Source organism: Ornithorhynchus anatinus, chromosome 9 (genome assembly GCF_004115215.2).
Source record: "Ornithorhynchus anatinus isolate Pmale09 chromosome 9, mOrnAna1.pri.v4, whole genome shotgun sequence".
Taxonomy (NCBI): Eukaryota; Metazoa; Chordata; class Mammalia; order Monotremata; family Ornithorhynchidae; genus Ornithorhynchus; species Ornithorhynchus anatinus.
This window is the reverse complement of record NC_041736.1, coordinates 40612247-40623395: the sequence shown is the minus strand read 5'-3', so window position 1 is coordinate 40623395 and position 11149 is coordinate 40612247. Positions and strand designations below refer to the sequence as shown.

Below are 11149 nucleotides of genomic sequence, written 5' to 3'. Positions count from 1 at the left end.
GGTTCCGATCTCGGCTCCGCCGCCGGTCGGCTGCGTGACCTCGGGCGAGTCCCTTAACTTCTCTGCGCCTCGGTTACCTCATCTGTAAAATGGGGATTGAGACTGTGAGCCCCCCATGGGACAGGGACTGGGTCCAGCCCGATTTGCTTGGATCCCCCCCCCCAGCGTTTAGTACAGTGTCTGGCACTTGGTAAGTGTTTAACAAATCATAAGGAAAGGGCGAAAGTAGAAGACTTTCTTTTCCTTCTCCAAGTCGCGCCCCTGGGGAGGTTGAGAAGGGGCAGATTTAGCCTGGAGCGACCCAGGCTTCCATTCCGACCGGGTCCGCCAGGGCAGGGCAGACGGCGCCATCGCCTCCTCTCCCGCAGCGGCGTCGCCACCTGCGAACACGAAGGGCAGATGGACGCATACGTGTTTGATTCGAGCCCCCGCTCCCGGGGTGCTGGCATCCTGATGACTCTTGGTCAGCGATGGAGGCGTTGAGGAGGGGCGGGGGGGCCGCAGAAGCAGTGCCCCCTGCCTAGGGAGTGCCTGTCAGAGCCGGCATCCCCGGACATCCGGGCAGGCACCTCTAGCTTTCTCTCAGCCTCTGCCTCCGGCCCCAGCCCGGCCTCGGGACATAAAACCAGCAAGACCAGTATTGGCTCGGCCAGCCGGACAGCGGTCCCCCCAGACCCACAGTCTCCCACGGTGGCCGCCAGCTTCTAGGAAGGACAGCGGGCTGGTGGTCGCCTGGACACCCATCTCCCATCGCTGGTTTTCCCTCTAGGAAATTGCTAAGGCCGTTCCTCCGTGAACGGATCCAAGCCCACTCAGGGAGTCTTTGGAGCCCTTGACTTAAGTGGGTTTGGGACACGCTCCCCTAGGGACAGGCAGAAATTACCCTAGGCTAGACCGGAAGACGTTTAGTGTCATCCTGGCTGTCACCGACCCATCGACAGCAACCTCTAGGACAGTGATCTGCACCAAATAAGTGCTCAGTAAGTAAGTACTAATGATTGATTGATTGACCCTTCTGTCTCCTTTCCTCTTCAGATATCCCTTCTGGTAGAAGCCGACTCCTCTTGGCCCTGACTGAGGGCTCCCCCGGGGGATGGCGTGGGGGTAGGGGGGGAAGCTTTCCTCCTTCGCAGCTCCCTTTGCTCTCTTCTCCTCTCTGGGCTCGTGCTCCCTGCCTACCCTTCCTCTTCCTTTTCCCTCTGTGGCTTCCCTCTTCCCGGCATTCCTTCTCCGCTCTCAGTCAGTCGTATTTACCGAGCGCTTACAGGGCACAGAGCGGCACACTGGGCGCTCGGGAGAGTACCACAGAACAGAGTTGGTAGCCCCGTTGCCTGCCCAGGAGTTCACCCTCTCTTCGCTCTCCCAACCCTTCACCTCTGCTCCTTCTCCCAGACCTCCTCTTTTGGATCCCACTTCCCGTGACCCTTCCTTCTTCCTCCCGCCAGGGCCTACTCCCCTCTTTGCCCACTGTGGGCTCTGGAGCAGCTCTGCCCCCTGCCCCTGCCCTCGCCCCCTACCTAGGCCCTAGCAGAGGAGCCGGCCTCGGTCCCTCCTTCTCCTCCTCCTCCTCCTCCTCCTCCTCCTCCTCCTCCTCCTCCCCAGCCCTGGCCCCGGCTCCACGCGGCCCTGTCTGAGCCATTGGCCCCGTGCCCGGCGGCAACTCCACATTTCTCTGTTTTTCCCTTTTTTTCTCCTTCCCGGCATTAACGAGAAGCAGATGTGGCCCGGCCGCCCGGTTGGAAGGGAGGGGGGCGGGGGGCAGGACCGCCAGCCAGACAGACCGGGGGGTGGGAGGCGGGGAGGGGGGAGGGGAGAGAGGGGGGACGGGAGGCCGGGACCCGCCCCACGCCAGCCACCCCAGCTCTGAGCCCTCACAGGGGCACAGCCCAGCTAGCCACCCGCAGCCCGCAGCGCAGGGTCGGGGCCACCGGCGACGGCCAGGGAGACCTGGAGCGGGGCAGGAGAGGCCGGTTGGGACCGTGAGGGAGCCAGGGCAGGACAGGGGCAGGAGTAAGAGAGGGCGAGGCGGACAGACGGAGACGGACGCAGGGAGGGGGAGAGAGAGCCACAGAGAGGGAGACAGAAGAGGGAAAGAGAGAGTCAGAAAAGGGGAGAGAGAGGGGAACGAAACCTGAAGGAGCCTGGGCCGACAAACAGGGGGGAAGCAGAAAGGCAGAGGGAGGGCCAGAGAGGGAGAGCAGGAGTGAGGGAGGGAGGAGAGGGGAAGAGGGGAGGGAGGGAGCGGGAGGCTATAGGAGTTGAGCTGCGCCAGGAGGGCAAGCAGGAAACCGGGGGACAGGAGTCCTGTGACCTGCTGGGTGGAGGTGGCCCTTTCCCGAAGCGCATCCGGATCCCACGGGGGACCGGGCGGACCCAGCCTTGAGCTGGACCGGGATGCAAAGCTGAACCCAGGCCCGGAGTGGACGCTCCCCCCGGCATGGCCCCGACCTCGGCCCCAACATCGCTCTGGACCTGCTGCCTCTGCTGTCTGCTGACCGGAGCCTCCTGGGCGGCCAGCTACCCGCCCCGTGGCTACAGCCTCTACACCGGGGGCGGCCCCCTCGGGCCTGGGGGGCCGCAGGGCCAGAGCCGGTCCCGTCCCGCCAGCCGACACAGGTAAGGAAGGACCCCTGCCACGGCCTCGTCCGCCCCCGCCCCAACTCCGGCCACCCCGACCCTCCCCTCCCACGGCTCGGCTCAGTTCCTCTCCGGTCCCGAACGCTCCTCTCCTTCGCCGGGGTGGGGAGGAGCTGAGGACGGCTCTGGGGACGGGACCCGGGTGACCCGGCCGGCCCCTAAGATGACCCCACGCTCTACCGTCGGGCCAACTTTTCCCTGCCTCCCTGCCCTCTTGGGGAGTGAACTCTCCAGGGCTCCTCCTGGGACGGGCACCCAGTGCTCTCGGGCACACTTTCCACCCACGGCCCCGCCGGTCCCTTCGGCCGAGGGCGGGTCGGGCCGCCCCCCGTCCCTCCTCCCGCCAGTCTCTCCGTCCCCCCGGTCTCCTCCGTGCCCTCCACGGGCCCCCCAGTCAGCGGGGGCCGGGGCTCTGCGGGGGACGGGCCGGGGGGGGAAGGAGGGGCCTTGCCAGCCTTCATTTCCTCTCTGCAGCTCCATGTGCCGCTCGGCCCGCCGTCCCCCACCTGGCCTAGCTCTCCCTAGGACCCCGGCTGCCTCCCACCACTGGTCAGCCTGGGCAGGGGCCGGGGAAGGGCAAGAATGTGAGCCCCGCAGTTGGGGGCTGGGCCGGGCCCGATCAATGACCCATTATCCTATCTGCGCTGGGCCCCATCCTTCTTCCTTCCCCCAGGGCGGGATCTGGAGGAACACAGCTGGCACACAGAAACACTCACACACACACACACATTCTCATGCACACACACAAATTCACACACACTCAAGCAAGTATGAGAGAACTCAGATGCAGACACGGGCTCACCTGGGCTCACCTCCCTGTAGCTAGACTTTTATGCCCGGATCGATGGATCCGTGAACGTGAATACCCGTACACATCGTGCCTACGCACACGTACGCTCGCTCAAGGGAGCGTTAGAGAACCCGCGTGCAGAGACGAATTGACCTGTACTCATCTCCCTGTAGCTGGATGGATGGATGGACAAGGGTGGACAGAGACACACGCAAACCCACGCGCACACATACACCTACAACTCTCAGATCGTCACGGATGGGTTTCTGTTCCTCGATCCCCAGCTTCCCAGGGTAGTATACGTCCAGAGCCGTAACTGAAGTGCGGGGACCGGAGAAAGGAGCTAGCCATCGCCGTGCGGCCATCCACGGTCCCGACTCTAAGACGGACCGCTCCGGCCGGCAGGCGGCCCCTGGCTCTGCCGGGGGCGCTGATGGACCCTTGCGCGGTAGCGGATGCGCCTCTGCAGCTCCATTTCTGGTCTGGGACAGCTTATCTGGAGAAAACCTCCCACCACACAGCCCCCCGGGGCACAGTTTCCTTTCTGCCCTCTCCGCCGCAGTGGCGGGGGCCGGCCGGAGGCCGCGGAAGGCACGGGTCGATGACGGAGTCTCCGGGGTGGCGGGGGTGGACCCGGAAGGGGCAGCGGGATTCTCTTGGGAAGCCCAGTTGGGTCTACTCGCCCCAGATCATTCACCCGTTCACGTGGCACGGCCGTGTTGGCCGCGTCCCGGGATTTCCCACCTTCTCCTATCTCACCGCTCTCCGTCCCCCGCGCTCCGCTGCTCTCCCCGTGGGGCCCCTGACCCGGACTCTGGGGCCCCTGGCCGGTGGCCTTGCCCACAGGAACTGGTGCGCCTTTGTGGTCACGCGGACGGTGAGCTGTGTTCTGGAGGATGGAGTGGAGACCATTGTGAAACCTGACTACCAGCCCTGTGGCTGGGGGCAGCCCCAGTGTCCACGCAGCGTCACGTGAGTCTCCTGAGGGTCAGATGCCGGAGCCGGCTGGGGGATGGGACCCCCCAGAAGGCCGGGGGCCCAGAAGGCGAGGGATGGTGAGACTTCGCCCCCGGGGCCCGGAGGATTTGAGTGGAAGCCGGGGCCAGTAGGGTAGAGAAGGGGGATGGAGGGAGTGGGCCGAGGGGTGAAGGGCACGGGCCGGTCCCCGGGGCGGCAAGCCGAAAGGGGTCAGGAAAAGAAGAGTTTCTAAAAGCCAGAAGCCTCGGAGAGAGGAAACGGATCCCGGGGCCCCTCCCTGACCTCCGGGTTTCCTCCGTGTTGGGAGAAGGAAGAAGGCTGGGTCAGGAGCCGAGGGAAGGGCCGGGGAGGCAGCCACCCGGGGAGGCCTCTGACGCTCCGGGGGATCTGGGCAGGAGCCCGCCAACCTGGGCAGGAGGGAGCCGGTGGGAGCGAGGAGAGGAGGGAGGGCCCGCTCCCCTTCGGCCCATCCCATCCTCGGGTCCTCGCCCACAGGTACCGGAGCTTTCTGCGCCCACGCTACCGTGTGGCCTACAAAACCGTGACGGACATGGAGTGGCGGTGCTGCCAGGGCTTCAGCGGGGACGACTGCAGCCAGGGGCCGTCCTCTCCGGCCCAGGGCACCCAGCTGGCCACGTCCCGGCCCGCCTCCCACCCCCGCCCTGCCCACCCCAACCTCTCCGGATCCAGCGCCGGCAGCCACCTCAGCGGACTGGGAGGAGAAGGTGGGTGTCGGGTCCCGTAAGGCGAGGGCGTGATGGGTGAGAAACCGGTCGTCCGGGCCTGGGGCACGTGGGCGGGGGCGGGGGCTCTTCGGAAACAGGATGTGTGGGGGGTGCCGAGGGTGATGCGTGCGGCCGAGGGATTTCCTAGAAAAGGGATGACTCTCGCCCGGGAATTTCTTGGGAAGGGCAAGCCGGAGGGACGGCATACTCCAACCCTCCTCGGCCTATCCACTTGGAACCACGCATCCCAGCAAGCCCCGAGCCCCACTACCGGGCGGTCCCGCGCTGCGGCGGGGCTCTGGCAAACTCCAGGTTCCAAAACGCAACTCCGTTTCCCCGAGCTGCCGATCCCAACTGCACAGTGGAACTTGAGGTCCCTCCTTTAAAAAAAAAAAAAAATATCGGTTAAGCGCGTGCCCGGGCACTGTACTAAGTGCTGGGATAGATAGGAGCTAAGCAGGTTGGGCAGAGTCCCTGTCCCGCCTAGGACTCTTAGTCGTAATCATCTTGCAGACGAGGAAACTGAGACGCAGAGAAGCGAAGCGATTTGCCCAGGGCACACAGCAGACGAGTGGCGGAGCCGGGATTAGAACCCGGGTTCTCTGACTCCCGGGCCCGTGTTCTTTCCACTAGGCCACGCCTCCTGGCCCGGGAATAAAGGTCGTTAGAGGCGACTGTCCCTTGATCTGTTGCTAGCCGGGAATGCCCAGAACTGGGGCTCCCGAATGTTCTCGAGGGTGTTAAAGCCCTCCGGCGGGAGTCGGGGGGGGGGGGGGGCAGGGGGGACGGTCTCCTCTCCTCTCTGCAGGGGCGGGAATCCCCGCCTAGAGAGAAACGGGGCAGTGCCTGGGAGTCGGGAGACCCGGGTTCTAATTCTCACTCCGCCACTCGGTGCCTCAGTTACCTCATCTGTAAAATGGGGCTTAAGACGGTGAGCCCCGTGGGGGAACCACGGACCGGGTTCGACCCGATCACCTTTGGTCAACCCCAGCACTTGGAGTTTCCGGCGTAGAGTGAGGGCTTAACGGATACCGTTCTTTTAAGAAAGTGGGGGTTGGGAGGGCGGGCAGAGCCCAGCGTGGTGGCCGGTGGCCCGCAGGAGGCCCCGATGCAGTGGGGGGAGTGGAGGGGCTGGGAGTGAGAGAGGGAGTCTCCTCAACTCCCCATCCACCCTCCCCGCTCCCTCTCCATTCCTTGCGTTCATTCCATTCGACCGTGTTTACCGAGCACGTCGCCCGTGCTCTGGGCACGGTGAGCGCTCAGTGAGGAACGGACGAACGTCAGCGCGTTGTGCAGAGCACTGTACTGAGCGCCTGGGGGAGTACGGTATAACGACAGATAGACCCTACCCTGCCCACGACAAGCTTCCCCGCTCTCCTCCTCCCCGCGCGCTTCGGTGGTGGTGGTGGTGGTCGTCGTCGTCGTCGTCCAGGCCCCAGAGAGTCGGAGAAGGTGCAGCAGCTGGAGGAGCAGGTGCAGGGCCTGGCCGAGGAGGTGCGGGGGCTGCAGGGGATGCTGCAGGGGCTGAGCGGGCGGCTGGCGGATGACGTGCGGCGGGCCGTGGAGACCGCCTTCAACGGGCGGCAGCAGCCGGCCGACGCGGCCGGCCCCCCGGCCGTGCGAGAGACCCTGAGCGAGATCCAGCGCCGGCTGCAGCTGTTGGACAACCGCGTGTCCACGCACGACGAGGAGCTGGGCCACCTGAACAACGGAGGAGGGGCCCCGGGCCCCGGCCTCCCGCCGCCGGGCGAGGAGCTGCTGCGGGACCTGGAGCGCCGGCTGCGGGAGTCCTGCGCCGTCTGCCCGGACGGGCCGGGCGGCTTCCAGGGGCAGCGGGAGGAGGAGCGGGAGCGCGGCCGGGCGCTGGAGAAGCGGCTGAACTCCGTGGAGCAGCAGCAGCGGGAGGCGCTGGAGGGGCTCCGCCGGCAGCTGGCCGTCCTGGAGGGCCGCCGGCCGGCCGCTCGCCAGTGCTGCCCCCCGGACCTGGCCCGGCGGCTGGACGAGCTGCTGCGGGGGCCGGACCCGGTCACCCGGCCCGGCGGCCGGCGGGACGGCGGGCCGGGGGGCGCCGCCGGCCGGGGGGACCCACCGCCCCCGGGCCTGACCGGGCTGGCCGCCCGCCTGAGCCAGCTGGAGCGGAGGTTCGATTCCACCCTGGGCCTCCTGGAGGAAGGAGGGGGAGCAGGAGGCGCGACCCCCGACGGGCTGGGCCGCCGCCTCCAGGCGGCCGAGGACCAGCTGGCCGGGCTGGAGCGGGCTCTGGCCGGCCTGAGCGGCGAGCCGGGCGGTCGGCTGGGGCAGTCGGGAGGGCGGGTGGAGGGGGCCGCCCGGGCCTGCGGGGAGCTCTGCCCCGGCACCCCCGCGCCCCGGGACGCCCAGATCAGCGCCATCCTCAGTGACCTGGAGGGCCGAGTGCTGGGCAACGAGGCCCGGCTGAAGGGGGCGGGCGCCCGCCTCGACGGGCTGGGGGCGAGCGGGGAGGACCTGCGGCGGGCCGTGGGCGGGCTGCGGGGGGACCTGGACCTGCTGCGGGGCCTGCTGGAGGTCCAGAGGGTGGGGGCCGGGGAGCTGGCCCTGCGCCTCAACCTCACCGGGGGCCGCTTGAGCTACCTGGAGGACGCCGTGGGGGCCGGCGGGGGCGGCTGCGGCGGCTGCGGGGAGCTGCGGGAGGAGCTGGGCCGCCTGCGGGACGGGGTGGAGCGCTGCGCCTGCCCTCTGCTCCCCCCCCGGGGCCCCGGGGCCGGCGGGGCCGGCGGCGGGGCCGGGGGCGGCCCGGCCCGGGGGCCCCTGGACGGGTTCAGCGTGTTCGGGGGCAGCTCGGGGGCGGCCCTGCGGGCCCTGCAGGGAGAGCTCTCCGAGGTCATCCTCACCTTCAGCTCCCTCAACGACTCCGTGCGGGAGCTGCAGGCCGTGGTGGAGGGCCAGGGGGCCGACCTGGCCGACCTGGGGGCCACCAAGGACCGCATCATCTCGGAGATCAACCGGCTGCAGCAGGAGGCCACGGAGCACGCGGCCGAGAGCGAGGAGCGCCTCCGGGGCCCGGAGGCGGGCCGGGGCCTGGAGGGGCGGCTGACCCGGCTGGAGGGCGTGTGCGAGCGGCTGGACGCGGTGGCCGGGGGGCTGCGGGGCCTGCGGGAGGGCCTGGCGGGCCACGTGGCCGGGCTCCGGGAGGGGCTGCGGGAGGCCAACGGCACCGGCCGGGAGCACGCGGCCCTGCTGGAGAAGCTGCTGGGCGGGCAGGCCGGCCTAGGCCGCAGGCTGGGCCTCCTCAACGGCTCCCTGCTCGCCCTCGAGGACCGGCTGCACCGGTTCGGCCGGATCGATCGCACCGGTAGGGATCCCGAGGGGCCGGGGACCCGGGGGCGGGATAGCCACGACGGGGCGGGAGGGCCCGGGGCTGGACAACCGGGGCGGGGGGGGGACGTAGGGACGTAGGGAGGCTTGGGGCCGGGGGTATGCCCCGCTCGCCCCCCCGCCCCAGACTCGACCGTATCTTCCCCTCCACCGACCCTATAGAGGTCCCCGGCCCCCTCCCCTTCCTCCTCCTTTCTCTCCCTCTATCCTCACCTCAGCGAGAGCCCACCTCGCCCTTCCCCCCGAGGACCCGCTGGGCCGGCTCTCGTCCCGCCCGGAGTCTCTCCCCCCGGCTTCCCTTAGCTCCCGCTTTGGGCCGTCCCTCCGCCCCCACCCCCCAACCACCGCTTCACCGTTCCAGGACCAGCGGGTGAGATGGGGCCCCCGGGCCCCCCCGGGGAGCGGGGCCCACCCGGCCCCGTGGGACCCTCCGGCCCCCCCGGCGTAGATGGGAGAGAAGGACCGGTCGGACCGCCGGGTACGTGGGCGCGTGTCCGGGAGGGTTCCCGAGCCGAGCCCCGCGGACGGGGGCGTCGGGATCCCGCGGGGGCGGGGGCCGGCCGAGGTGGGGGCGGGGGGGCGGGGGGACGGACCCCCTCGGCCTGGATGTCCGGGGCGGGGTCCCGGCTATCGAAAGCGACGTCGGTCAATCGGGGGTATCGATTGAGCACTTCCCGGGAGCAGAACACCGTACCGAGCGTGGGATAAGGGAAAGCCGAGAGGACGTAAGGAACGGAGCTCTGCGGGGAGATTAAGAAACCCTAAATATTTCCCTTAACGGCGGGGAGAACGATGACAGTGACGATAATAACAATAACACGCGTCGAGCGCTGGAGCGGATACAACACGATCGGATTAGACGCGGTCTCTGTCCGCACGCAGTTCACGGTTTAAGCGGGGGGGGGGGGGGGGGGGGGGTAGCCCGGATGCGTAAAATCCCATTTTACAGATGAGGAGACCGAGGCACGCGGAGATTAAATGCTCTGCTCGAGGTCACGTGGGATCCAGATAGAAGCTCCTAATTCCCAATCCCGAGTTCTCTCCACTAGGCCCCCGCCGCTTCTAGCCTCCGGAAACTCGGTAGAGATGAGAGCAGGGGCCGTTGAGGGTCTGGGCCTTTCGATGGGGAATGAAGAATACGTACGTCGGTGTCGTCTGTTATATAAATGGGGCGTGTTTACGCGCGTGTGGGGACCGGAGTTGCCGATCGATCGGGGGAGAGTGGCCGGTCTTTTCGCCGGGGTCCCTGACCACTGCTCCGTCTCCTTCTGGACAGGTCTCCGGGGAGAGCAGGGTACGTATCGTCCGGGAGAAGATGACGCTGCCTCTTCGCTTCCAGCTCCCGTGGGCCGGGGGAGAGTCGCGGGGGTGCTCGAAGCCGGGGGGGGGGGTGGGGGGGCCGGGCGGGGAACCCGGGGGGGAGGGAGCCGGGACCGAGCGGGCGAATCGAGGGGGGCTGGGGGGCGGGGGGCCCCCAGCGACTGGTGCCATCCCGCCCCCCCCGCCCCTCCAGGTGCGATGGGCTCGGCGGCCCCGGTGTCCCGCGTGGCTTTCTCGGCGGCGCTGGGCTCGCCCCGCTCGGAACCCGGCACCGTTCCCTTCGACAAGGTCTTGCTCAACGATGGCGACTCCTACGACCCCGGAACCGGTAAGGCCGAGGCTGGGGGGGATGAGGCCCCGGGAGACCCGGAGCTAGGCCCGAGACCGGTCCCGTCTGCCCGCCGCGCCCCCCGTGTCCGTGTCCTCGTGCCGCCCGCGTCCCCTCTCCGCGCGGTCCCTGCGTCCCCCCGTCCGTGTCCCCCTGACGTCCCCGCCCGCCCCCTCCCCGGCCAGGCTTGTTCACGGCGCCGCGGTCCGGACGCTACCTGCTGAGCGCCGTGCTGACCGGACACCGGCGCGAGAAGGTGGAGGCCGTGCTCAGCCGCTCCAACCGGGGCGTCGCCCGCATCGACTCCGGCGGCTACGAGCCCGAGGGCCTGGAGAACGAGCCCGTGGCCGAGAGGCGGCCCAGCCCGGGCGCCCTGGGCGTCTTCAGCCTGATCCTGCCGCTGCGGGCCGGGGACACGGTCTGCGTCGACCTGGTCACGGGGCAGCTGGCGCACTCCGAGGAGCCGCTCACCGTCTTCAGCGGGGCCCTGCTCTACCTGGACCCGGACCCCGGACCCGCGTAGACCCCCCCCCCCCCGGGGTCGCCTGCACCCACCGAGAGCCGGGGAGGCCGTGGGAGTGAGGCCGCAGAAGGAGGCCGGGCCCCCCCCCCGGCCCCTGCGGACCCCGGGGCGGCCCCTCGCTGCGCCCATCCACCCCGGGCTTTGGAGGAGCCGCCCCCGGGCCCACCCGGCGCCCGCCTCCGGTCTTCCCTCGGGGCGGCACCGCCGGCCGGGACGGACCCCCCGGCCGGGCCGCGCCCACGTCCCCTCCCCGCCGCTCCGCTAAACTATTCTGGAATAAAGTCACCTGGTTGTTGTTTTTTTAAAAAATCCCCGGCCCTGCCTTGTGCTTCCTGGAAGGGATGGGGCTGGAGAGGACCTGGGGGCTGGCGGGAGGAGGAGCCCCGGAGGGGAGGCCCCCCGACCCCGGGTGAAAGGCGAAGGCTCCCGAGGTCCCGAGGGCCGGGGCGAGGGCGGAGGGGGGGGGTCCCTGCCATCTGGGGTCCTGACCCAGC

The 11149-nt window shown here is 69.0% G+C and overlaps 1 protein-coding gene across 1 annotated transcript; it reads left to right on the top strand.

Annotated features, from left to right (window-relative positions):
- The first annotated feature begins 1838 nt into the window (after window positions 1-1838).
- EMILIN1 (elastin microfibril interfacer 1) lies at window positions 1839-10965 on the top strand. Its single transcript, XM_029072520.2, has 8 exons — window positions 1839-2616; window positions 4274-4399; window positions 4901-5130; window positions 6563-8461; window positions 8846-8962; window positions 9761-9778; window positions 9998-10132; window positions 10318-10965. Exons 1-8 carry the CDS (start codon window positions 2438-2440, stop codon window positions 10653-10655), a joined length of 3042 nt encoding a protein of 1013 aa, XP_028928353.1. The 5' UTR covers window positions 1839-2437; the 3' UTR covers window positions 10656-10965.
- Window positions 10966-11149: the final 184 nt, after the last annotated feature.